The 27,883-nt window shown below is 42.3% G+C and overlaps 2 protein-coding genes across 2 annotated transcripts; one reads left to right on the plus strand and one right to left on the minus strand.

Moving 5' to 3' along the window:
- The first annotated feature begins 266 nt into the window (after nt 1-266).
- On the plus strand, nt 267-20,309 carry COG1 (component of oligomeric golgi complex 1). Its single transcript, XM_063120062.1, has 15 exons — nt 267-620; nt 2,662-2,906; nt 6,228-6,409; nt 7,863-8,033; nt 8,133-8,289; nt 9,048-9,258; nt 10,311-11,102; nt 11,736-11,882; nt 14,187-14,348; nt 16,023-16,150; nt 17,210-17,318; nt 17,976-18,085; nt 18,177-18,255; nt 18,612-18,651; nt 20,136-20,309. The coding sequence occupies exons 1-14, from the start codon at nt 282-284 to the stop codon at nt 18,627-18,629; spliced, it is 2,850 nt and encodes a 949-aa protein (XP_062976132.1). The 5' UTR covers nt 267-281; the 3' UTR covers nt 18,630-18,651; nt 20,136-20,309.
- An 82-nt stretch (nt 20,310-20,391) lies between these two features.
- On the minus strand, nt 20,392-27,605 carry VCF1 (VCP nuclear cofactor family member 1). Its single transcript, XM_063120064.1, has 3 exons — nt 27,461-27,605; nt 25,148-25,244; nt 20,392-21,315 (listed from the first exon to the last, which is right to left on the minus strand). The coding sequence occupies exons 1-3, from the start codon at nt 27,505-27,507 to the stop codon at nt 21,073-21,075; spliced, it is 387 nt and encodes a 128-aa protein (XP_062976134.1). The 5' UTR covers nt 27,508-27,605; the 3' UTR covers nt 20,392-21,072.
- Nucleotides 27,606-27,883: the final 278 nt, after the last annotated feature.

A 27,883-nucleotide genomic window follows, 5' to 3' on the forward strand; every position in this document is an offset into this window, starting at 1 on the left:
TGCAGATGTAAGGCACTGGGGACGAATACTAACATCAACAAAGGTTGGGAAAGGAACGTGCTCTTTTCTCGCACCAGAGAGAGCGGCCGGGGGGGGGGGGGGGAATGTATCGAAGCACCAGTTCTGCCCTACATAAAAATGGCACGGGGGGGGGGGGAAGTATGACACCAAGGCCGGAACTGCGCTGCCCTTCTCAAAGATGGCGGAGGTGACACGTCAAAGGGAGGGCGGAGGTGGAGGCGGGACGGCCTGTTCCGGGTGACAGGCCGGCGGCAGCGGCGATGGCGGCGAAGGGAGCCGAGGCGGCGGCTTTGGACGCCCTAAAGCGGGGCGGCCCGGGGGCGGCGGAGGCGCTCTTCGAGGCTCACACGGCGACGGAGCTGCGATCCGTGGAGCGGCAGCTGCGCGCGGGTATCGAGGAGAAGCGCGAGGAGCTCCGGCTGATGGTCGGCGAGCGCTACCGGGACCTCATCGAGGCGGCCGACACCATCGCCGAGATGCGCCTCAGCGCCGAGCACCTCCTCGAGGCCGTGCGCGGGCTGCAGCAGCGGCGGGCGCGAGGGCGAGCCGGTGGGGCCGCTCACAACGGCCAGCACGCCCCGGGGAGGCCGGCGCGCCAGGTGGGCCTTGCTGAGGGGGTCGAGGGCCGGGGGCCGGGAAAGGGCCGCCTGCCCCCTGCGTGGGTTTCTTTGCCACACGCCCCCAGCGCCCTTTGCTGCTTGAGCGACCCGAAAGCAGAAAGCGCCCCGTCTCGCTGCATCTTCTGCACGGTGGGAAGGTGATTCACCTGTTGCACTTAGGGCTGCCTCTGCCTTGCAGCCGTTGACGCAGAGCAACTGGTATTCCTCTAAATATTATAATAATAATAATAATAATAATAATAATAATAATAATAATAATAATAATAATAATAATAATAATATATGGAAAGGAACGACAAACGGAGAGTAAATGGGGAACGGGGGGGCCAGGAGGTAGTATCTGGAAATAAATTGTAGGCCATGAAAGCTTGTGCCATATTATTATTATTATTATTATTATTATTATTATTTATTTATTTATATAGCACCATCAATGTACATGGTGCTGTACAGAGTAAAACAGTAAATAGCAAGGCCCTGCCGCATAGGCTTACATTCTAATAAAATCATAATAAAACAATAAGGAGGGGAAGAGAATGCACCAAACAGGCACAGGGTAGGGTAAAACTAGCAGTTAGTCTTCTAAAGTGCAATAAGATTCCTGGTTGGTTTTTGCAGCAACTGCCTAGCAGGGCTACCCGCTCTGGAGAGTTTCCTGAGGTGCAGGAGTCTTTGGTGGTGGATACTCAGGGGTACTTCTGAAAGTGTTGGCTTTGGGAGTTGATGCAAGGGAAGAGGATCAAGCATCCAGTGGTTGTCCCTGTCGGTTCTAACAGTCTCTCCAACTCCTTAAGCTCAGGCCTGCCAGAAAGCATTCTTTTTCTCATCCAGTAACGTTTTGAGCTTCACAGACAAGATGAAATGCCACAGGTACTTCCAGACAGAGGGCTTCTAGCACTACCATTTAGAAGCCATTGTACAGCTATTACCGGATATTCTGCAGTTTGGAAAAAAAAAAAAGGCAAGAAGTGGTGGGAAAACATCGGAGGGTTATGAGTGGAAGACATCGTTGTGTGGACCGACCCCCTCCTCCCCCATAAAATTCCATTAATGATGCAAGGTGATAGCAGGATAAAAGCCTTGTCTTGAAGCAACGAGCTTTGGATGGATTTATTAATCCAGAATAGCTCGCCCCAGCCTAATAGTTCACTACTGTTGATTAAGAAGTGGCCTACCCGTCAGAATGTATTGAAGCAGAAAAAGATACCCATCATTATGGGTAAAGAAGTGTGTTAAAAGATCAGCAAATGATTTGGGATCACACAGTGCTGTTAAATGTTTAAAGTAAAAAGTGGTTCTTCGACTGCTTTGTAAAAGAAGGGTATAATCAAGAGTGAGAGTTAAACTGTATTAAATGTTATTGTGTGTGCACTCTCATTACTGGGCACTCATGGATTTCCGCGGGTCCCTCTCACAAAGTCATCTGCCTCCCACATGCCTCTCACCCCTTCTAGCCTTCTTCACGTCACAAAAAAACCCACCCTAGTAAGTCTGACTTATTTTTAAAAGATGGAACTTGCTGCTATCTCCTGCTCTGTGCAGGAGAAGCAGCGCAATCAAAATGGCCCATTGCCATTTTGGCAATCAAAATGGTCACATGCATTGCCAAAATGGCAATCAAAATGGTCACGTGCAAGTTGTTTACTTCCATTTTCAAAAGAGGAAGTAATGAGGGACAAACACATGGGCGGAGAAACGATGGTAAGCAAACATGATTTCCCCCGTGTGATGACACTCTATACCTTATTTTCCCTGTTTAATAGCCTTTCCTATCATTAGTCATCCTTCGTCTTAGTCAAGCATGGCCACTGTGAAGTTTTTTCTCTTGCCTTAGATTTCTAAAGTAGGTGAGACTTGGATAAATTGGTTAAGTGTGATTTTATGTAATAATCTATAGTTTAATAATAGTGAACAAACCACAGATATGTATTGGCAACAGTTCCTCCTCCAAAATGCTTTCAGTAATGTTTGCATGGACAGTAAGGTCTTTTATCAGGTACACTTGTGTCTCCCTGTCTAGGCAATATGCCAGTCACAGGAGAAGTTCTACTGCTTGTCAGCGCAAATCCAACTGTTACTGCAGATTCCTGAGAAAATCTGGAGTGCTATGGAATCCTCTCAGTACTTATATGCCACACAATTGTACCTGCTGTGCTGCCACCTCCATGGCCTCCTGCAATTGGATTCTTCTGGCTCTCACTACAGCCCAATTCTCGCCCGTTTTCCTATCCTTGTGCGACAAGTAGCAGCAGCTAGCCATTTCCGGTAAGCAGCTTACTGATTTTTCCTCCCTGTCCTTGCTTAGGGTGCAATCCTATGCATGTTTAGACAGAAAAAGTCCTACAACTCTCAGCGTGCCCTGGAGATTTAGCACTTTTTTCTGTCTAAATATACATAGGTTTGCACCCTTAATGTCTTATTGCTGAGATGTCTCATTTAGAGCAGTTGGCCTTCCTGTCTCAAGAATACAGATTTGGAAATGGTATCAGAGACATAAAAGATGCATCTTAATAACTGGTAGACAACCTAAAAAATTATAGGACTGCAATTGCATCATTGAGGACAGAGCAAGGTTTTAACTCTGAATCTGGCGATTTCCACAGATTCTATGAATCACAGATTATTGATGTGAAGAATTTAAGCAAAAAATAGGTGCAGCTCTTAAAATGTTAAAAACCAATGGTGAAATCTTCACATAGTCCTAGTGTTTGGCCTTAGTTTGCTCAAGTAACTGAAGCCTCCTAAACTGGCTGCCAAACAAGGTTTTTTTGCTAATTTGCATACAAGGAAGCAGAGAGACTTCAAGAAGTTAAACAAACAGCATTCAAACTGTTTTCTGAGTTGGCAATAATAATAAAAAAGCTCTGTTGCGCTTGGTTCCATATATTGCTTTCCATATAAAAACTGAAGCACATGTATTAGTAATTGGATAGACTTCCTAGGCTTGTCAAAAGTACTTGCCCTGATGTTGCAATAGGAGAAAGCTTATAGGAGAAGCTTATCAGCAAAAGGGTGCTGCATGTGCATTTCCCCCGAGATGAAAAGCCCAATTCAGAAGCTGGGGTTGTGCACATGGCACCACAACCAAGAGTTTTTGCAATGCTCCTTAAAACAACAGGTTATTGATTCTATTATAGAGACATGTGCAGCCCCAGATCCTGGATTAGGCTTTTCAACTTGTGGAATTGAATACGTTTTCCCATCTTTACAGACCCTTGGTCTTGTAGGATCCATGTAAATGGCTTTTGGTATACCAGGGTCATATATTAAAACTCCCCCTGGTGTTGGGTTTGGACATTTTTCATGAACAATGTCTGCTGACTTTTCTTTTTCTTTTGGACACACAATCTGTTTTTTTTTAATGTATGTATGTTTTTAAACCACTCTTCATCACATAGATATTGGAGTGGTGTACAAAGAATAACTCAAAATGATCATACAACCATGTAGTACAATGAAAGCAATAAAATACGATCATAAAACGTTTTTGATAAGAAGGCGGTAAAAATAGAGTAGGACAACGAATGAGCTTAGAATGCCAAGTCAAACAGAAAAGTTTAAACCTGGAAGGATTGCAAAGTTATTACCAGTCATACTTCTATGGCAAGGAAGGTGCTGTAACTGAAATGCTCTCACCGTTGACACGTAACATGTAGACTGTACTTTGCCCTGCCCTGATCTGGTATAGGGAGAGATGCACTCCTTCAAGTATTTGGGTCTGAAGCTGTTTAGGGCTTTAAAAGTCAAAACCAGCACTTTGAATTGGGCATAGAAGCAAATATGGAAACAGTGCAGCTCCCTTAGAATCGGTGTAATGTGATCTCATTGCGTTGTACCTGTTAACTTTGTGGCAGTCACATTTTGCACTAAAGCTTCTAGATGATCTTCAAGGGTGGCCCTAGGTACAATGCATTACAATAATCCAGTCAGGAGGTCACTGCCCCACACTAGAGGCATTCAAGAGGCAGCTGGACAACCATCTGTCAGGTATACTTTGAGGTGGATTCCTGCAGTGAGCAGGAGGTTGGACTCAATGGCCTTATAGGCCACTTCCAACTCTACTATTCTATGATTCTAGTGCATGGACCAACACGGCCAGACTATCCTCGTCTGGGAACAGTCATAGCTGGCAAACCAATCAAAGCTGGTAAAAGGCATTCTCAGCCATTGGGACCAACGGGGTCTCAAGCTGAATCAAGGACTACCTACTTTTTCAAAGGGAAGTGCAAGCTCATCCAGACGCTACCTTGGCAGGGTTAAAGTCCTCATCCAGCCCGTTACCAAGTCCAAACCCTGGTTCAGCACCTGCACCTCCTCATCTGACTCAGATGTCAAGGAAAAATAGAGCTGGGTGTCATTAGCATATTTAGGAGATCTTACTTCAAATCCCCTGATACCTCTCCCTACAGCTTCATATAGGTGCTAAAAAAATATGGGGACAAGGTGGAACATTTTGGGATTCCACAATATAAATGCCACAGGGTCAAGCAGAACCCTCCCCCCATCCTATAGATAGGAGCAGAACCACCCTGGGCTCATCTACACCAAGCAGGATATTCCACTATGAAAGTGGTATATAAAATGCAGGAGCCACACTACTGTTTTATAGTGATATTGAAGTGCACTGAAAACTGTTGGGGCTCATTGACACATGCCATATGCCACTTTCATACCGCTATATCCTGCTTGGTGTGGTTCCTGCCTTTTACATACCACTTTCATAGTGGAATATCCTGCTTGGTGTAGATGAGCCCCATATCATCATCCCTGCTACATCCAAACCTCAGATATCATGGTTGCTGTCAAAAGCCACTGAGAGATCAGGGAAAGTCAACAGGTTGCAATCCGCCATCCTTTTCCTCACAAAGGTCATCTATCACGGTGACTAAGGTAGTTTCAGTGCCAAAAACGATCTAAACCTAGATTGAAATGTGTCTAGACAATCTGCTTCCAGAAGCACCTGTGGTTGACTGCCACCACTTGGTTATCTGCTGATTTTATTTTTTCATAAATGAGAATTCTGCATAACACCTAGGAGATCCTAATCTAATTAGGCGCAATCCTATGCATGTTTAGACAGAAAAATGTCCTACAACTCTCAGCTTTCCTCAGTCCTATTTATTTATTTTATTGCATTTCTATACAGCCCAATAGCTGAAGCTCTCTGCTGCTACTGCCTGCACTTCATCTTAAAACTGTGACCAGTGCAGACCTCATGGCTTCAACACAGAGGCTTAAATCCAGTACAGAGTTGGGCATCCTTAAGCACATAGCATGCCTAATTTTTGGATTTCAGCCCAACCAGTTTCTCCTGCCACTCTCCACTTTGTGTAACACCCTGTCTGAGAGATTGGGACAGCTAGAAAGGGGACTTCTGAAAGCATTTGGCATTTTTCTGTTGAGCCAATAAGGCTACCTTTGTTTTCAAAGTAAAATATTTATTGAATTTAGGACATAACTTTTCTTTTTGAGGTTGTGTAGCCCTAAGGAACTATTTTCCTCTTTGACTCTTGCTTTGAAATTTAAAGTCTTCTGTTGAATGTCTTACACCTCTTGACAACATGTCCTCATATATCTCCCAATTAGGTCAACTATCCTACAGGAAAGCAAATCACTACTGAAATGCCAAACTGTTTTGGACCAAGCAGTAGCAGAAGCCTTGTGCTCCGCCATGCTTCTTGAGGACAGTTCTCCACGCCAGGCTCTTGCGGACTTCCTGCTGGCCAGGAAATCTGCAATTCAGCATCTTCTGAATCAGCCCCATCATGGTTGGTACATGAGCAGATAAAGCTTTGTCCATTCTTTCTCCTGCCCCGAATCTTTGTTTCTTCCAGAAGCCATAGAAACTAAACTAATCTCTATTTGGCTCACTTCACAGGTTCCTTCCCACACTGAACAAATTACAAGGGTTTTTAATCAATATCAGAGTGTCAGGCTTCCTGGTCTTTCATGCAAGCACATAATCTGGCAAACTGACACGGGAAACCCAAATCAGTGAGACTTCTTTATTGCAGGAAATCTTATGGCAAAAGCTTAATGGTTGCACACTTCAGAAACCATATAGCTGATGGTCAGTAGCTATAGGCTTCAAGAAATTCCAGAACAGTCAAAAGCTAATCACTACTACCGTGATGACATCCCATTAACATGGTTTCCCGTTGCTATCTCCATGGTTCTGAACACAAGGGAAGGTCAATCCATACACGGTTCTAGACCGAAACAAGGGAGGGGAACGATTCTTGATATAGAATGCCAGTATTTCCCCATTAAACAGTGGTAGCTAGATATTTTGTTTTTGCAGAAGTCACTCAATTTAAGCTGCAGTAGTGTTGATTCTACTGCACAGCCATGTTAGTGTCTATATATTTCCAGTTCTAAATTAAGGTGTTTCCAGTTATGGTTAGAAGTAATAATTGAATGGTCTATGCTGAGATACAGATTGGTACAGCATAAGAGATGGTAATGCAGGTACACTTTTCCCGGTAGACTTTCTTAATGGTGGGCTGTAATGTAGCATTCTCCCCGCTCCCCTACACATGAATTTTGACAGTATTGAAATATATTAATTATCAAGTGATCTCTCTCTCTCTCAATTTTTTTGTTTTGCTAGGCAGGACAGCAGGTGCTATGAAGTCAAAAGCGTTAATTTCTTCTGTCCTTCAGAATGGATATTCTTAGGCCATAGCTAGACGAGGCTTTATCCCGGGGCGATTCCCAGGATTGTTCCTGTGCGTTCACATGATGCACAGGGGATCCTGGGATCAGGGAGGGATGATCCCTTGCCCCAGGATATCGCCCTGCACTTTGAGCCCGCTTTTTCCACAGTTTCGGGCTGAACCCAAGACCGTGGAACGTGTGGGCAGACGTCATGGTTTGTCCCAGCTCCTCGTGGTTACTCGTGAGGAGCCAGGACTTGTGCAAGGGGCGCAGAGCTCCTCAGGAGCTCTGCGCCCATCAGGTGGGGGAGCGGGAAAAATATTTCTTTTAAAAAAAGTACTTACCTTCTGTGCACGAGCACTCATGTGCTCCTTCTTTAAAAAAAAACCCAAAATGGCGGCCGCAATGTCGCGCGCCGTGTGTAGACCAGTGCGACGATCTCGCGATCATAAAATCGCAGGATCGTTGCAGGTAAACCCCCTGGTCTAGCTGAGGCCTTAGTTGCCTAATATGAATGTGTGTACGGCTGCTTTTATTCATCTGTTAACTTTTTTTTGCAAACAGATGCTGGCATTAAAGCACAAGTCTGCTCTTTGGTGGAGCTCCTAGCCACAACCCTGTATCAAGCTCATGCTCTCTTCTATACCTTGCCAGAGGGAACACTCTCGGACCCGTCTCTTCCCTGTGGCTTGCTTTTTTCAACACTGGAGACAATTACCAGCCAGCACCCAGCAGGTGAACAATAAGGCCAGAAGTAGCTTTTTAAATTAGTGTTTCTGATCTGTTTAGTTTAATCCTCAGTGACCTGATTTCTCTCCTACACAATTGTCTTAGGAAAAGGTATCACAGTTTTGAAGGAAGAAACCAAATTGAGCAGCTCATTCAAATACTTGCCGCCTTCCATCACAGAATTCCAGCCAACACTCAGAACTTTGGCACATCCCATTAGCCAGGATTACCTTAGTGAAACACTTCAGAAATGGATCAGCATGTGAGTCTGTAAGGAACTTACCTTGCTGTAGAGATTGATCATTGTGACCCAGTTGAAAAGCACGTTTCCTGGTCCCTCATAGATGGTAACTCTGGTTGTGTGGAAATGGTTGTGATTGACATCAATTATCTCCTGAATTCTGCATATTGAATGAATAATGGAATAGATGCAGCTTGCAGAAGTGTACATGCATATTTTAAAACATCCTAACCGTTATGGAGTCTGGCCCTGTGTTGGTCACACTATAACTATTGTTTCCAGCTGTCTTGGGGTTATCATATATTGTGATTTGCTAGCTACAACATGGAAATTTAAGCTGGTTTGATTTTTTCTTAGTCACAGCACTTTTCTCCTTATACTCCAAACACTGCAAATGTGGAGGCTCAAGGTACAATAAATTTGAACCCTCTTCTTTCCAGTAGTCTTGTGCAAAACATGGGTGAAAGATATGTTCCTTTTGAATTCTTCTGGCATCTTTCCACCAAACACCATCAGCTCATCCAGAATTTCATAAGGGGCCACTTGTACATACAAGCTTCCAACACTTCCATTCACCTCTCTTGCTCTGTGCAGGGAGTGTTTTCGTTTCTCTTTACCTTTTCTCATCACCGTGGTCGTGATTGTGTATGTCTGGCCCTTGCTGTAACCAACACAATAAAGGCCACAATTCATGTAAGCACATAAGTACTCTTCAGTGCAGCTTTTAATTGCAAAGGAAGTCATGCAACCATCTCCTCACCTCCCAGCATTTCTTTCAGGTGCAATGAAGACATCAAATCTGGGATCACAAACTTGTTGGTATATGTGAAGAGCCTTAAAGGTTTGGCTGCAATCCGCGATGCTGTGTGGGAGCTGCTCACCAGTGAGTCCATGAGTCAGAACTGGGAGACGGTATGTCACCGGCTCCTTGAAAAGCCCATTTTTTTCTGGGAAGATTTGTTACAGCAGCTCTTCTTGGACAGATTGCAGGTAAGATATTCGGGTGGAGCTTGGCTAAGTATTAGCTGGAAAGATTACAGATTCAGCCAAAATTTATTCAATGCCAAGAAAATTGAGTTTCCTGGTTTGGGACAATAGTTCCTCCTTACAACTATATCAGAGCTGTATTAAGATATTTCCTCTCTGATTACTGTATAAGAGGAACTTTGTTTCACTGTATAAGAGGAACTTAGTTTATAAGAGGACTCTTATCTGTCTCTCGACATTAGTAGGAAAATATTGAGGGTATCTTGTATTTTATCTTGTATTTATTTATTTATTTACCTACTGAATTTCTATACCACCCAATAGCCGAAGCTGTCTGGGCCCAGATCTACACCAAGCAGGATATGACACTCTGAATTTTTTTTGAAAACTGTCTTTGGCTTGTGTCCTAGGCCCCAACAGTTGTCATTACTGTTATAAACTGCTTTAAAGCAGTAGTGTAGATCCTGCCTGTGTGTTTTGCAAAAATTAAAACCATCAAGCACAACTTAAGTATAAAACTTTAACCACAATATAAGGCCACAGCCAGAATAAAACCAAACACAATGCAGAAATTCAAAATGCAGATTTAAAATACAGATTTAAAACAGCTAGTTAAAAAGACTAGGATGGTAAAATGGGGAAATAAAAAGGACTTCACCTGACTTCAAAAAGAATATAAAGTAGGTGCCAGTTGCCATTGTAGACTTGCTCTTTTTACCTGAGTGCACCTCCTTGCTTAGTTTCTAGACAGAACTCTCTTGGCTGGCAAATGTGGTAGCAAAAGATTTTCTATCCTAACCATTTTCCCAACTTGGGTTGGTTATTTGATTCCTCTGGCTTCCATTTTGAGTGGAACCGTTAGGGAAAAAATTAAGGGGGTAAGAATGGGGCAGAACTTCAGGAGGTTCCTCATGACCTAGAAGTTACAAATATGTCCACCAACCTATGATTTTCCTGCCACCCTTAAATTCATTCCCATGCTTTTGGTTGGCACTGCAGTAAGTGATGAAACCAGCTTTTGCCTCTGTATAATGAGCTTTTCTTTTCTTTTCAAGACTCTGACAAAGGAAGGATTTGATGACATCTCCAGCAGCTCCAGGGAGCTCCTTGTTCTGACTGTACAAGAGCTTGAAGCCAAATTTGACACCTCTGCCCAAAACAAGCATATCCTATTTGAACATAACATGGCCTCTTTCTTATGGTCAGAGAATCCGAATGACTTGCCGCCTGATGCTGCCTGGATAAGTGTGGCAAACCGCAGTCAGTTCACCAAGAGTGGGCTGTCTATGAAGGCTCAGGCCCACAGCCCTGCTGTTCAGAGTTTTTGCAGTGCTCTGGATTCCAAGCTAAAGGCCAAGCTGGATGACCTTCTGTCCTACTTGCCCTCGGACTCTTCTTCCTCTAAGGATGCTCTGCATGTGCAGTCCAGGAGCAGATCCGCCTTTGACAGATTTGGAGATGCAGGTACGGTAGAGGAACTGTTGCGCAGCCGCTGCATCCGCTGTGTGGATTATGTGCTGGACTGTGTTAAGGAAGAGCTGCATCACGCTCAGGATGTGCTCCAAGGATCCACCGATGCTTTGCATAACCCCAAAATCAACACTGTCCTTTTCATGGCACGGCTCTGCCGGTCACTGGGGGAGTTGTGCCCACATTTGAAGCAGTGCATTCTGGGAAAATCAGGTTGCCCAGAAAATGTGACGAGGGAGCCCTGGCCTTTGAAAAAGGTGGGGAAAGGAAAGACTCAAGAAGTGAACCCCATAAAGGCTATATGGCAAGAATTAAAAGAACGGCTGCTGCAAGATAGCTTGTCTGCCTATCGGATTTGGAGCACAGCTGTTGCTAAAGTGAGTGTCTTTTGTGGGGACAGGGTAGTGGGGAGGGGAGATACCTCTTTGGCCATTTTCCACATTTATCTTGGTTGCCTCCCATGTTATTGTAAGCACAAAAGTTTCTTTTGTTTGTGGGAATCCCGTTATATATTATTGAAAACTATAACTGATTGGAATAAGACATAAAAATGTCTGGGAATATTTGCTTGTCTGAAGAAGGGTCTTGAATGGTAGTAGAACACCATGAAGAGCCTTGGCTTTTCCAATTGCCCTCACCCCAGCTTTTACAGGGCTGTCTGCTGGGACAGCCAAATAGGATAGCACTAAAGTCAGAGGTGATGATGCCAAATTCTTCCACCTTCTCCTCTACATCTGCCTCCCAATTTGCTAAGGTCAGACAAGTTGCTCCACAAGGGAATTACCTTTTGGTACACATATTAATAAAAATAAAATAAAAATAAAGGGTTTATAATTAAGGAATGTAAAATTGAGAGAACACTGATAATGACTAGATGGCAAATGTAAATTTTCAGTCATTTCAAAGATGGTGTGGTGCTTTTGACTGCTATACACAGAACGTTATAGGTGCACATAGCAGGATTGACTCTGATGTTGTCCTTCTACTGTTTTCTTTGTATTTAATGCTAGGTCCTGGTTCAGAGTTTCACACAATCATTGCTGAAGGATGAAGCTGGGTCCATTCTGGCAACAGCCACCAATTGGGAGGAGACTGAAATTGAAGAAGAGACGGAGACTGGAAGCAGCATTAAGTCCAAGATACGGCTACCTGTCCAGGTAGGATGGAGCAAGGTGTGGGAGGCTATAACGTGCACACCAGTAATGAGAACTTGGTGTTATGAACAGGGATCAGTCTGTGCAATATTGGGCCAAAGTCCAAGGCTCTGCAGCCCAGTGGGTCCCCAAAGAGGATATCAGGATAGCAGAAACAAACTCCATTTTATTCCTGTAGTCATGACTGTCTATGATTTAAGTTGTGAAACTGATGACGATCAGAATGTTTTTCTTTTTTTTTGTCTTTTTATTGCTCTAATTTATCAAGAATGTAGATTCAGCTATAAAGAATGTAATGGCGGTTGGGGGCGCAGAGGAGCATGAGTTGTGTGTTTCGTAACTAAAGTAATAGTCGTAGCTGTCTAAAGGCCCCCCCATAAAATCATTACATCCAGGGTCTAAAATGACCTTGCTGCACCACTGCTTGAGGAGAATGCAGAATTCCCTAAAATTCACAGTGTAGCCTGATGGCCAAACTTTGGGAGGTTTCTGTTGATATTTCAGTTGCTAGGACCCTATGCCTGCCTCTGATGACAAGTCGACTGGACGCATAGAAGCCCCAAGTTTTATTCATTTCCCCCCCACACACCTCCTTCCGAAGAGCCTTGCTTTTCTCTCCATTACAATAAGTTTTGAAGTGGGGTTTATACAAACTAAGAAGGCACAATTACTGTGCTGCTGGAACTTACAAATGTTTATGTTTTGTCTAGAGAATATAGAAAGCTTGTATGTAGACTTTAGCAGTGTGTGTGTGAGGGGTGGGGGAGGATTTGCAGTACATCTATAGGCAGTTAAAGGACTGTGTCATTATCAAAAGAAGGATCTTGGGCTTGCAGCGGAGAGCTCAATGAAAATGTCAAGCCAGTATGCCGCAGCTGTGAAAAAGGGAAATTCCTTGTTGGGGACCATTAGAAAAGGAATTAAAAATAAAACTGCCAATATCATCAAGCCTTTATACCAGGCGTGGGCAATTTCAGGGGCTCCAGGACCTTCTGTAAAGGCCAAATTTAGCTTTATGCGAAAGCCTTTTTAGGTCACCATCGCGGTTTTCTGCCAAAAGTCAGTAACAAACTGCCAGTTCTTTTGCCGCCGCCACTACCACAGCAAAAGATGTAGCAGCAGAGGGCACACTTAAGGCCAGAGTGGGTGCATTCAGCCCATGGTCCATATGTTACCCACACCTGCTGTATACAAATTTGTGGTGCGACCACGCTTGGAATATAATGTACAATTCTCATCACTGCATCTCAAAAAGGGTATTGTAGAGCTGGGGAAAAATGTGCAAAGAAGGGCAATCTAATGATCAAAGGATTGGAGGAACTCCCCTATGAGGAAATATTACAATATTTGGAGCTTTATAGCTTAGGGAAAAAAGGGGTGAATAAGAGGGGATATGATAGATGTGTATGAAATTATGCACGTGTGGACAGAGAAGTTTTTATCCCTCTCAGTGCTAGAACCCAGCATCATTTAATGAAGTTAAACAGTGGGGGATTCAGGACAGATAGAGGGAAATACTTCACACAGTGCATAGTTAAGCTATAGAATTCTCTACAAGATATGGTGATGGCCACCAACTTGGACTGCTTTTTAAAAGGATTAGACAGATTCATGGAAAATAAGGTTATCGGTGGCTATTAGACATCCCCAATTGCTGGGAAACATGAGCAGGAGGGTGCTTGTGGACTTCCCATAGGCATCTAGTTGGCCACTGTGGGAACAGAATGTGGACTAGATAGGACTTTGGTGAGATCTAACATGGCTCTTTTTATGTTCTTAAGTATGGGTTGACAATGGCTCCAGTTCACATGTAACCACTAATTATGGATTAAACAACCCATAGTTGGTTGGAGTGACGCAGGAGTGAGTATGCTGCCTCCTACCCATTCACCCCTTCTGCTTTGCATCCACTTTCATAAACAATCCAGGAATACACCCATTCCTACATTGTTTACTGTGATACGTGAATCTGGAACTTTTGTGTTGTTGGAAGAAACGACCCAGAGTTTTTACCCATGGTTTGTTATTGGGTTAAAACTCAGGGTTGTTTCTCCCTCAACAATCCAGTGTTCTGTGTTTGCACCTCAAGATGAACAATCTAGGAATGGTTTGTCCTGGGTTGTTTAGCAAAGTGGATACAAAGCGGAAGTGGGGAGCATGAGGGGAGGCAAGTTGCTTGCTCTAACTATGGTTGTTTAACTCATAGTTAGCTGTAATGTGCAAATCAGGTCATAGTAAAAAACACAAAAAAAACTCTTCCTTTCAAAAAAGTATAACATTTCTGTTGCCCCATGGTGTTCTTCACAGCCATCCTGGTGTGTCCAATCCCTCCTCTTCAGCTTGTGCCAAGAAGTCAATCGAGTTGGAGGGCATACTCTTCCCAAAGTCACCTTGCAAGAACTACTGAAGACGTGTATGACTGAAGTACTAGCTGGCTATGAGAAACTGTCAGAAGAGAAACGGGAAAAGGTGCATGGTTGGCATTGTGGACTACTGCACATTGTTAGACTAGGTTATTTTTAAAATTCCTGCTGCATAAATATGCTTGAAAAGATGGGAAATTAAATGAGTGATTTGCTGAGAGGGAAACCACTGATGGGCTCCTGTTTTACTAGGCTTGCCAACTGGGAAAGTTCTAAGGAGTCATGGCATTTTAGTTGCAAAAACATTTAGATCTTTGGCTGGCTCAGGTGCCATAGGGCATTGCTAGTATATTGGTCCCCCTGCAGTTATAAACTTGCATAATCTGAGGTCGTGATTCATGAGAAGAGAAAAATATACTGAATATGTAAGAACAAGAAAATAACTAGACTGGGTCAGACTTGCATTGTGTCTCTTGCAAAATGCCATAAGAAAGTGCACTTGCTCTCCAATCACTTCTTTTCCTTAGATCGCCAAAAGATAGTAGGATTGCATCTCATCAATCAACAAGACAAAAGTGTTTATCCTTTTGGATTTAAGTATATTGTTGGCCCTTTCATAGTAGCAATTGGTCTACATAATCACCAAGCTCAACTTAGTAGGGAAGAATTATACTTTAAGCCTGAAGTTAATCATGTTTGGCCATGAGTAAATCTGATTTTAATGGGATTACTTGCAAATATGCATGTGTGAGATTATATCACTAATCTTGCTGTCTATGGTGCCAGAGATGTCTATGCTGTCTATGGCACTCTTACATTCAGAGAGTAGGGCAGGGGCAACCATGGAGCCTCCTTGCTCTTATAATACTACAGTTTATTCAGTTAACATAGGTAGGAGATGCTTTTCCATGAGATGATCCCACATGGTTGAGTGATACATCTGAACAATGCAACCACACAAGCCGGTCTAATCACAGGATTCTTTCCTGTAGAATTGGTATTCTTAATAGGGTGGGGACTCCTTTGGAAAGACCCAGATGTTGGTATCATTCCAGTCATACAGCCATGTGGGATCACTTTATAGATTCTCACAAAAGCAGCTCCTTTTGAGTCTATGGGTACATCTAAAGGTCACCTAGTTCACTGAATGAACTGTATTTTCACAATTGACCTTGCTTTACTTTCTGTATGTATGTGCTATGATTCTTTGAGAATCACATGGATATTGAGTAGCTGATCTTTGAAATTTAGAATAATAAAGAGTCTAATAAACCTTTTCATGGACTAGTATGAATATCAGACTGTGAGTGGGAGGAGGTTGATCAGGGAAACACAGATCAGTCCCAATATGTACGAGGCAAAAGAGACTAGATGGACATCCAGCTGAACTCTCCATGTTAGGAATTACTCAGAGAAATGTTCAACTCATCCTCTTAATAGACATTGCTGTTACAAATGTTTTCACTGTTTTGCTGCTACAGATAATTTAGTCAAGAGTGATTGCCATGTTTGGTCCCATAGCATAAGAGATATGAGAGATAGGTACAGGTGACCTGGCTGCAGAATTTATTCAAATAAACAAATAAGCTTATATAAAATCTCTGTGGCGCTTTAGATATACAACAGAGCCAGGAGATGTTATTAGTACTAAACCATATAATGATTAAAGTAATTGTTGACTACGCTTTTCCCTTCAAAAATTATCTGTGAGGATTGGGAAAACAGGGATTTCTTATGAATAAACCAATTTAGTCATTTTTCCTTCATTGCCTGTTTGCAGAAAGAAGGGAAGTTACCAATCACTCAGAACAGAGCTTTGCAACTCCTATATGATCTTCGGTATCTGAATATCGTTCTGACAGCTAAGAGTGAAGATATGAAAAGCAGCAGAAACAAGCAAGAGTCCAGGTACAGTAGGGGTTGTTTTTGCTCTCCTTGCAAACTTCAAAATGCTGCAGTTCCCTTTGTGCTCCACCACTCTGTCCTCAGATATCATCTCATCATACAGTATGTATATGGGGCTACAAGCAGGCCTAGAAAAGTCTCTAGCATTTGGTTGTCTAGAAATGTGAGCTATTTTCTCATCCTTGTGTACATGTGGTTCTTATTTACTTTTAACACTTTTTATGCCAGTCCTGGCTGCCGTCACCTGAGTAGTAAATGTGGATGCAGTTCAAGTGTTAATGACGATAAATCTTGCCAATGTGGATACTTCACACACTTTGATGCGGGCTACAGGGATATAAGGAGTTGGGCCTGGCTGAAAAAGAAGTGTCTATATTCCACTCGTCCTCTTTGCAGAAAGAAGGGATGTTGCTAGTCATCCAGAAGAGGGTTCACCTCTCAACAATATCTTGAGTAGCAAGATGCTCCTCATAAAACTTTATACACAAATTACATATCTGAACAGGTGTTTAATAAGTAAGTCACTTCAGAAAAAAATATTTTAACTTTTGCAGTTATCCACACATACCTCTTAAATAGAAATCCTGCTGACTAGCATGTATTTGTCCACACATACATCAAGAGGCGGTCAGTGGCATACCAGTGCTCCTAGAAACATGGCTTCAAGGAAAGGTTACCTCTAGGCAATTTGTTACAAACAGAGCAGCTTGTTACAGCATCTGAAGCACTTTAATAGCTAGATCTTTGACTGGTAGGGTATCAGTTCAACTGGAGACTAGATTGTAACTTGAAATACTTAAAACTCCTTTCTCACTGCATTAAGGGACTGATCAGTACCTAGTTTATCCATCGTTAAACTTTCCATTAAACAATAGTTGAAAACTGTTTAAATTCCTACTTTTTGTGATTTCACTTGAGCCTGTTTTAGATTCCTTTCCCCCCTGCTGCCTATGGAAATATAACCTTTTAGCCCAGGGACTGCCAGAACTTTTTCCAGTCCAACTGCCGATTACTTCTGTGTTTCAACATTGCAAACAAGATAGTTTCCCCATCTTGTTTCAGGATTGAACGAGAGACAGACTTTCTGGAGAGCTATATAGATCCCTTTGACTTGGATGTCTTTACTCCACACTTAAATAGCAACCTTAATCGCCTGGTGCAACGAACCTCTGTAAGTTCAGAAGCAGCAGCTTGTTGGAATAGGATATAAATGTTGCAAAGTATGTTTGGCTACTGTAAGTCTACAAAACCTATTTATATTGGCTCTAAGAACACAGCAGTAACAGAGAAGTTTTGCAGACTAGCATGCTTAGTGATAGTGACTGACTGAGCAAATGTAACATGAAAACTAATGCATTTTGTTCCCAAGCAGTTCTTTAACCAGTGCAAATATAAAAATAAATAAAAGTGAAAAAGAAAAGCAAATATTAGATAATGCTATAACTATCAGTGTAATCACATATTGGACCACACTTTTGATTAAAATGTGCAATATTTCTCAACTATCTACAGTGTTTGTTGCTTGAATGAGTATATAACCAAGACTACCCCACAGGGCTGTATGGTTTTTGTTCTTGGAAGTTCATGTGTGAACACTTGAAATCCCATGTGATATAACATTCAGTTTCACCTGAAATCAGAGGGGAAAAGGAAAATGCACTGGTTTTAAACCAATATGGACAGGTGGCAGTTAGAGCATCCTTTGTGTTTCTATGCACATTCTGTGCTGCATTTTAATCTAGTAAGTTTCAATGAATAGTTGACCGAACACATTGCCTTGTCTTAAGGGCAGAAGGTTCAACTGCAATTACTTTTTTCTGTGCTCTAGGTCCTATTTGGCTTATTAACAGGGGCAGAGAATCAGTACACCAGCCGAAGCAGTGCTTTAACCTCTCAAGAATTGCATAACATCCTACCTCTAGCATCTAGTCAGATCAGGTAAGTTACTCAACCTCTAAAGCAACAAAGTACTCCTTGGTACCAAATCATCTGAGAGAGCAGAATCTTATCACTATGTTTTTCTTTTAAGATTTGGACTGTTGCCACTCAGTATGTCAAGTTGTCGCAAGACTAAATCAGCTCTGAGAAACACTGAACATAATGCTCAGGTTGGTCCGTTCTATTCCATCCCGTTTATTCCCTACACACTTGCCTCAGATTTACCATAGCAACTAATCTTAAGGATCTTATATTCCTAGAGAGCAGTGTAGACTCAGATTCATAAGAAGATTGCTTTGGGACACCTCAGTTTCAGTATAACATTTTCTCATTTGGGAATTTAAGTTACCTCTGTTTTAAAGGATGACAACTGAACTAATCAAATGCTGTGCTGATTGTAATTGGGTTTATGAGCAACATCAGAATATTAGACTTGTACATTGTCTGCTCTACACTTAACCTTATCTTAATAGAAGGAATGTTAAAAGGATGCCTGTCTAACTCTGTCTTGTACCCTTCATTCTAGTATGATGCTGACCAGTAACCCCTGAAGAAGCCTTGTTGGGGTATTAAAGCTTGTGTGAATTGAGTGGCTTTACCCTTTTGTAGGCTTGTTTTAGGCTTTCATTTGTAGAACGCTGTTGCTCTGATACAAATGTTTCTTGTAGTCCATAGAACTTGATAGCTTCTATCAAGCTACCAGGTTATCTGAGAAACCGAATGCATACTAGAAGCTGCCAGTCGCAATTGTTAATATATTTCCTTCTGTGTTGCTATGGAACCAAAACTCCCTGCAATGTGTTGGCAGGCAGGATTGACTAAAATATAGTTTCTTGATGCGTATTAATCATAGAATCATAGAATAGCAGAGTTGGAAGGGGCCTACAAGGCCATCGAGTCCAACCCCCTGCTCAATGCAGGAATACACCCTAAAGCATCCCTGACAGATGGTTGCCCAGCTGCCTCTTGAATGCCTCTAGTGTGGGAGAGCTCACAACCTCCCTAGGTAACTGATTCCATCGTCGCACTGCTCTAACAGTCAGGAAGTTTTTCCTGATGTCCAGCTGGAATCTGGCTTCCTTTAACTTGAGCCCGTTATTCCGTGTCCTGCACTCTGGGAGGATCGAGAAGAGATCCTGGCCCTCCTCTGTGTGACAACCTTTTAAGTATTTGAAGAGTGCTATCATGTCTCCCCTCAATCTCCTCTTCTCCAGGCTAAACATGCCCAGTTCTTTCAGTCTCTCTTCATAGGGCTTTGTTTCTAGACCTCTGATTAGATTCACTTGCATTTTTAGTACAATACTAGAGTGCTGTTTCAGCCTCTATTTTAAAGGCTTAAAATCCTCCCTTTAAAAACAGTACCATCCCCAGTTGTTGTTCCCCCCTCCTATCTATAACTTTCTTTAAGCAAAGCAAGAACAGTCTTCTGTTCCTATAGCTGCAGTACTGCATGCACATACCATACAGTAACTTTAGTTTAGATTTTAGAAAGTAATTCCTGATATACTAAGATAATCCCACTTCAGTGTTTATCAGCCTACGGTCATTGTGCTACATTAGAGAAAATTGGGGTCCCTTTCTAGTTAATGAAGTGCTGCTTCCCAGTAGCAAGAACAGAAGTAGACCTTTCACAGTTAAAGCTTATGAGTGCCTCTGCTGTTGATAGACTTAACTGTGTATGCATTGAAAGTCAACCATGCCCTCATTCTGAGCTTGAGACAGTTTGAAGCACTGCTCTTGATACTTAAGTATCATGAAAGCTCACAATGAAATCAAATTCCTTGCATGCATCAAAGGACTTTGGCCAATAGTGATCATTTTTTCCAGCCAGCACAGAACGAGACCCTTTTCTGTCTCAGTTCTCTGTGATATGTAGAGAACTCAGGGAAGGAGAGGCATCTCTTACTTTGTGCAGGTGGTCATTACTGACAATTGCATTTGCGGGCCCAAGCCTAGCTTTATGCAAATACTAATGACTTTGAGGGGGTCCCAAATTAAAGAAAGGAAAACGTGGCAGAGAACTTACTGACTTTTGTGTTAATTTTAACAGACCCCAACTGCTGCCCTTATGAGAGCAGAAGAGCCGTTCCGCCCTGGTTCCCTTTTCAGGCAGCTTGCAGAAGAGGAGGAAGACACAGCAGCACCATCTTTGTTTAAACTTGGCTGGCTCTCAAGCATGACCAAATGATTCAATAAAATGTGAACTATTGTATGTGAACTAAAATCCTCCCAGGTAGTTGGTGTCATAACCTGGTCTATCTTAAGGAAATGGAATTTAAGTTTCTGGTAGTTATCACCAAGTCATCTAAAGATGTAGGATCTGTATTTTAGAAAATACAGAAAACTTCTAATTTAAATAACTGAATGTATTGAGATAAACATAAAGCCAACCCAGTTCAGTACATAATCAAGGGAACAGCTCCTGTTTGAATACAGTAAAAACACACACAAGCCTTTTTGCCCTCCTGTTCTGACTTCAATAAAACCACCAACTACTCTATAGTGTCTTATCAGCATTTTCAAATAAGCCATAATACATAGGAATATTCAACCTTTCAAAAGATTAATTTACCATAAAAACATATTCACTATTTATTGAAATTAAAAAAGACTTATAAAACTGAACACAAATGTTTGAAAGGATTTTACATAAAGCATCAGTAACTAATGAACAGATTAAGAAGTCAGACTGGACTCATTATGCACTCCTATAATACAGAAGTGGATTCTTAGACCCATCAAGACATGTCAAAGATATCCACCCTCCACCCAACCCAAAAGAATCCTATAAAAATTGCTCCAAAGCCCCTTTTGCATTGCAATAGTGCAGCAAACCACAAGTAAACAATTGCCTGTTAACCTGTTATTCCAAATACAGACTGAAAAAGCAACAGGCATTTTGTGCAATTTTAACAAACTTTTAAGTTGAAATATCTCATCACACAGTGCTGTCCCCCTTCACAGAAGGCAGGGAACTGCTGGGCTCATCATGTTGCAGGACGGCCCCTGCTCTGTAAGCTATGGAAGTGTGCTTCCTTCAGGATCTGGTTGATGTGGAAGTAAGGACCTTGGCATAGTGCAGACTGCTCATGGAAAGACTGAGGAGGTGTCACAGGACTTGATCCTGGGATCTGGTGTAGGCTGGTTTCTGGCCCACTAGCTCTGTCAGGGCTGCTTATGCTGCTGCTGCTACTGCAACTGCTGGTACTGCCGCTTTCACTGCTGGAGGACTATGGAACAAAAGATTGACAGAAATGCAAGTCATTTTAGCTTTAATCCAACATTATCTAAACATCTCAAGTACACCTTTTTTCTGGGCTGCTCTCCCATCCCCTGGCCCTAAAACCTGATCATCCTGTTCTTATAATGAGCCCAGTAACTGACAAATAGAACATTTTGGTGCTATAGTATCACAACGCTTAAAAAAAGACCACAGGCTGCAATGTCATATACAAAACCATAACAGATAGCTGCAGTATTTCATTCTCAATATATTTGTATTCCCAATGTAATACAAGACACTTCTCTTCGACAAGGGCAATTAAATTCTTCAAAGAATTTGAAGAATAGTGAGTTAGAAGCAGAGAAGTCTGTGTATCATTTGGAAGCTTTGAAGAATTTAATTGCCCTTGACGAAGAAAAGTCAAAGCACATCAGGAATATAAATATATTGAGAATTAAACACTGTATCTGTCTTACTGGGGTTTTGTTTGACTTTTATAGTTATCTTTTTTATCCTCTTTGCTGGTTTTTGTTTTTTTGCATTGTCACATACCTCAAATGTCACCCCATCATTTGTGCAAGTCTTCTACTGATAGCACAGTTTCAATTTTACTGAAGTACTTTTTTCTCACACTTCATAATTTTGAATAATGTCTTCACAAACTGATCGGAGACAAAAAAAAATCTAATCTATGAACACAGGAAGCTGCCTTATATGGAGTCAGACCCTTAGCCCATCTTTTGTCAACACTGACTGGCAGCAGCTCTCCAGGATTTCAGGCAGTTTTCCTTGCCCTTTTTGGAGATGCCAGGAATGGAGCCTGAGACCTTTGGCATATGAACCATGCCTCTGCCTCTGAGCTATAGGCCCCTCCTAGCAGTTGTTTGAAGCTCTGCCCATCTACTTGAATTTCTGCATTCTACAGTACAAAAAGAAATGCAGAAAAACTACAATGTAGCCTCAATGCTCATACATACTGTTGAGTGTCTATACCACTTCACACACAAAAGGCAATGATGCATAACCCATATCCTCTTTTGTGAGGAAGAGCCTATTTCACCAGAAGTTGCTAATCAGATGTATAAAGTGGATTGGACTAAGTACACACACCTCTATCATCCTCTCAGTCTGTCATGAAGCAAATTGCCCTCCTTAGTTTTTTTTCTGCTACAGGCTGTCACAGATATTCTGGAATATTTTATGTTTCAATGAAGTTACACAAAGCAACATCCTAGATAACGTTGCCCATCTCAAAGTATTTGTTGAAGTATTTCTAAACTAGGAATCACAGAGCTAAAGAGGAAAGTAAACATTAGGAAGCTTGTAGGTTACATATAGCAGGGGTAGGCAACTTGTGGCATTCCAAATATTGTTGTTGGATTGCAACTCACATCATCCCTCACCCTTGGCTATGCTGGCTAGGGCTAATCATAGCTGCAGTCTAACATCTGGAAAGCCACAAATTGTCCACTCTTAATCTAGAGAATTAGGCAGCTCTGCATAGCACAATGCAGAAGGACATGTAAACCTGATTCTAAAGGCATGTCAAATGTTTCTAAGTTATGCAGAGTTCTTAGCCAGCTAAGGACAGCCCTATCTCCATGGCCAATACATTAGACAGCAGATACACATTTCAAGTGCCAGTGCAACAGCAGTGTGAAGAATTACATGAACAGTAATATTCAATATAGATCAGACTGAGCTCTAGAGAAGCAAAGGCCTGGAATCGGAAGCAAAGTTTCAGAAGACTAAATCCTAAGTCATTTTTACATTTGCAGAACGATCCTGTATTAGGGGTGTGTACTCCACCCCGGAATTATCTGGTAAATGTGAACATCTGCAGAGCAATCTTCCAGAGCAGAGATTGGCCGCTTCCAAACCCATTGATTAATATCAGAGCCTAATCAGAGCTTCTAAAGTCTTCGGGATTATCCTGCTGTGTGTGTGTATCTAAATTGAATATCTCCATATTTGGAAGATGCTGAGTGGGGTGAGGAGTAGCTTTGATACTGACATCTGTGGCTAACCAATTAGGAATAGCCATAACGCTGTCCCTGACCGTGTTCTCCTCCAATTGCAGCAATTGGGGGAGTGGGAAACACTAACTGGCTGCTGATTCTGATTCTGCACCCTCCAGTGCAGGGCGGGCTGTACTTCGTCCAATAGATCTGGAGGGCACCGGGTTGGAGTGGGGGATTTTTTTTAAAAAAAAAATCAAGTCATGAATGGATCTGATTCAAACTTGGCATGGCTAAAACTCTCCTTAAAAGCTACCATGTTGCCATGTTTCATCTCTTTATCTATAAAAATTATGCAGATGTTAGCATTTTTGTTAATTTCCATTTAAAAACTAAAAAATCAAAGTATGAACTGATCTGATTCAAAGTTAGCAGGGCTAAAGGCCTCCTTAAGAGCTATCACTGTGCCAAGTTTTATTTTTCTTTAAAAGTGAGGGAGCTGTAAGCATTTCTGTTAATACCTGTTACCAGAATAGTGAATGGTCCTTCAATGGGTAATTCAACGAGGCGGAGAGGGAGACACTCCGAAATTGAACAGAGAAACACCTCTACGGAGCACCAGTTCGAATTTCGAGGCAGAGAAGACCAACTCTGCACACCCCTATCCTGTATATGGAATTTACTCAGAGGTAAATTCCATTGAGTTTAGTGGGGCATACTCTCAGGTAAGTGGGTACAGGATTGCAGTTTTCGTATATACTTGACTATAGTGTTGATTCCTGGGAAGCTCTGAAAACATCATCTGGAAGATTCTAAAGTTAAACTAAAGTAGTCCATTAATGAAGATAACACAACAGAGATGTTACCAGCTGCACTGAGAAATATAATTAACACAATGACCCTGCTCAGATGACACACTAAGCCACAGTGGGTAAGCATTTAAAGCTTAACATTGGGCCTGATCAGACAACATGCTAAGCCATGGTTAGGCTGCTTACCCTTTTGCAGCAAATGGTTAGCACGTTTGAACCATGATCATTTAACCACTATGGTTAGGAATGGTTCACACAACACACTAAGTCATAGCTCACATGACACACTAAGCCATAACTTTTAGCTCAAATTTCTTAACCACCACTTAAAGTGTTGTCTGAACAGGGTCACTATGTCTTAGTGTGTTGTGCAAACTATTCCTAACCACGGTGGCTTCATAACCATGCTTTAAACACATTTACTAACCATTTGCAGAAAAACATTTAGTGGTCTAACCATGTTTTAGCGTGTTGTTTGAATAGGCCCAATTTGGAAATCTGTATTTAATATGTGAAGTACTGTTTCATGCACATACACAACCGCTAGCAAGGGAACACCTGCCTTATTATGGCCTGAGGGAGTTCCAGCTGCTCTGTTCCATTCCCTAGCCTTGGAGGTCCTCTGTGGACTCTGCTGAAATGGCCAAAGAACGACAAAGGCAAGAAATGCTGCCTGAATAATTGTTATTTCTGTTCCTGGTAATGAACTTGAATGTGATATGAGAACCTTTTGTAAGTCACCTCTGGGCTATAAAGCAGGATTCAAGTAAATTAATAAACACGTAAGTCATATTCAAATGCCTTATTTAAACAATCAGGGTTTATGAATCAGCTTCTAAGATAAGCAACATTTCCGTTCTAGTAATTAAATCAAAACTAATAATACACTTTAGCTAAGGGAGTTTAATATTAAACAGAATGAGATTATTCTGACAAAATGAGACATTAATATCAATTATCCTTCTTCCAGGCTAATATCTACAAGTTTTTCCGAACTGCTCTCGTACACAGGTTATACATAAATTCCCAAAGCAAAACCTCATTATCAATGAATTTGAGTGCATCATACCTCTGTATCCCAGGAATCCTGAAAAACAGCATTTCTGCTACTGCGTTTTGTTTGTGGGATGGGCCCATCCTCCTCTGTGCCATTTCGTCTCCTCTTCCTGAAGCAAGCAATGAAAGAGCAGTAGAGAGTTAGTTTAGTTACTGTAGTAGTACACTTTAATAAAATAATGTTGCAGCTTTAACTCACAGGGCAGTATCCTATACAGCCTGTGCTCTAGTGAACTCACCGCTAGCACAACAGGAAGCTAGTTGTTACTCAACCATATGGAAGTAGTGGAAATGTTTGTTTCCAGAACAGGGCAGGTTTGCAGAAGATTGCTTTTGGAAGTGCTAGTTCCTGTTGTGCTAGCTGTGAGTCCCACAAGCACAGTGAATCTAGCAGAGTTGCAGAAGCAGTAGAGGATACTCTCCTCAATTGTAAATATTACTGTTAACCTGTTAAACTGCTTTGCAATGTTTATATTTTTCTTAAGCTGCCCATTACTAGTAAAGAATCAAATATGAAACCCAGAACAGATCAGTATCAAAAGATGTACTCAATCTATATAATAGGATTGTTTTAAAATCACTCATATTCTATTGCCCTATGAAACGGAGGAAGGAAATTCCTCTAAGGACTAATCACCTCTTAAAATTAGTGTCTGAACCTCTCCCAGACTGTTTGAGGATCTCAATGCAATACTCGGGAGTTCTCTAAGCAACAGGCATTTCTAAAAATAAGACTGACTATTCCGAATGACATCTGGCTATATTAGAAAAATCAGTTTTGTTTAAGCTGATAGTTTTCAACTAGAGTATATTTAGTTTAGTCAAGTGGTAGAAAATGTTATTTTGAGCCCAAAGCAAGCAAAACAAATATCTGAAATCAGGAAATGCTGTTAAAAGATTTAAGCAAATGATTCAAAGGCCACCCTGAGCTGTATTCTTTGGGCAGAAATGTATAAAAAAATCAATTCAATCTCTGCTTGTCTAATCCCTCCATTTCAGTATTATTTCTCACTCTTCTTATGACATTATCATCCCATAAGATTAAGACATAGCATTACATGGAACTAGTTTGCTAAGTGAAGAAAAGCCTATTTATAGTATTTTTCCTATTTATTAATTATCATAACACAGATAGACCCAAGACCTCTTGTTTTAGCCCGCTGGCTTTCCCAAAATATACTTTAGTGCTGGCCTATAATGGACTCCAAGCAACTTTCTGATCAGACAGCTACTACCATCTAAAGGGATAGTGATGCACAAAAACTACATTGTGGCTATTGAATGGACTTCTGAGTTTCTTAAGGGGAACAGTAAGAAAAAGAGTACTGCATGACAACTGCATTTACAGGTGATGTGTAAATGAGTCTAATGGACAAAATGAAACTGGTGCCAATGTTCCAAGTTGGTGTAGCACAGCGGTTAACCATTTTAAGATTGCACTACACAAGGGTAAGCCATGTTCCCACTATGAACTCACCAGGTGGACTTAGGCAAACAACTATCCTTTCAGTCTCAGCCCCTTATTTGCAGTACAGGAATTATACAAGACCTGCTTTGCAAAGTTGTAAAGGATCATTGAGATAGTAGTTAGAAGGTATGTCTAGACCAGTGAGGTCCAGGTTCAAACCCCCACTCAGCTATGAACTTCACAGGGTGACTTTACACCAGTCACAATCTCCAACTAATCTACCTCACAAGGCTTATTGTGAAAAGAAGGGAAAATCCACAATCACACTGAGCTACTAGAACAAAGGATGGAACATACATCTCATAAACAACAACAACAGACACGCTGAACATTGTAGAGCAGGGCATAAATACCTAGACTTCAAAAGTGGGGGCGGGACGAGCAGCCAAAGTAGGGAATGTAAACAGGGGTTGCACATTTAAACTGCCTTGCAAAACGCCTCGTTAAAATGGTCGCTCCCACCTGAGACTGCATCGCTTTGAGACCGAAGGGGCTACTTAAACTGACCCGGATTCCCTGTCGTGCTGTACTGTAATGTGCGCCAAGCACATTAATGTTGCAGGTATTACTGCGAGTAATAGTAAGTAATATCGCAGGTATTAATACCACTACTCACAGTAATAATCATGATAATAGTACAACCGGCCTTCACGTAGCCAAGGCTCACCGGACACCCCCTTTCCCTCCCCTCCCCCCCCCCAGCGGACAACCTTCCTCGGGGCCTCTGCTGAGACAGCCGCGTTCGCAGCCGGCACCTCAGTCAGGGAATCCGCCCTCCCTCTTCCCCCGTTAGGCCGCCGCCGCCCCGCTAAGTCTACCCACCCCTCCGGCCACCGTATTCTTTTCCTCCGCACCCACCTCTGTCTCGCTCCTCGCTCGCTTGGCAGCGCCCCCCGACAGCTCATGGTCCGGCCGAGCCGGTTCCCTCAGGCCAAACGCCGTGAGGACAGCAGGCCTCAGAATTACACTCCCAAACAATTCCCCCCCACCGCTTGCCTCCCCCTTCTTCCGCCGCCAGTCGCCGCTTCCGGTGTGCACGCCTCTTGCGCAAACGCATTGGTAGCGCAGCGAGACCACGCCCCTCGTCCCCCCACCCGGAGCCGCTTCTGCCTCGCACGCGCATTGGCTGCCGACACCGAGGCGGTTCCTCTGGCGCGCATGCGTGTAAGGTGACTGCACAGTGTGAAGCAGACGTATTCGCTTTCATTAAACGCGACTCCTTGCCTTGCGCATGCGCGAAGGTCAAATGTTTCATTTCCGGCAGGGATTCATACACCGTCG

This window comes from Elgaria multicarinata, chromosome 3, assembly GCF_023053635.1.
Source record: "Elgaria multicarinata webbii isolate HBS135686 ecotype San Diego chromosome 3, rElgMul1.1.pri, whole genome shotgun sequence".
NCBI classification, from domain to species: Eukaryota; Metazoa; Chordata; class Lepidosauria; order Squamata; family Anguidae; genus Elgaria; species Elgaria multicarinata.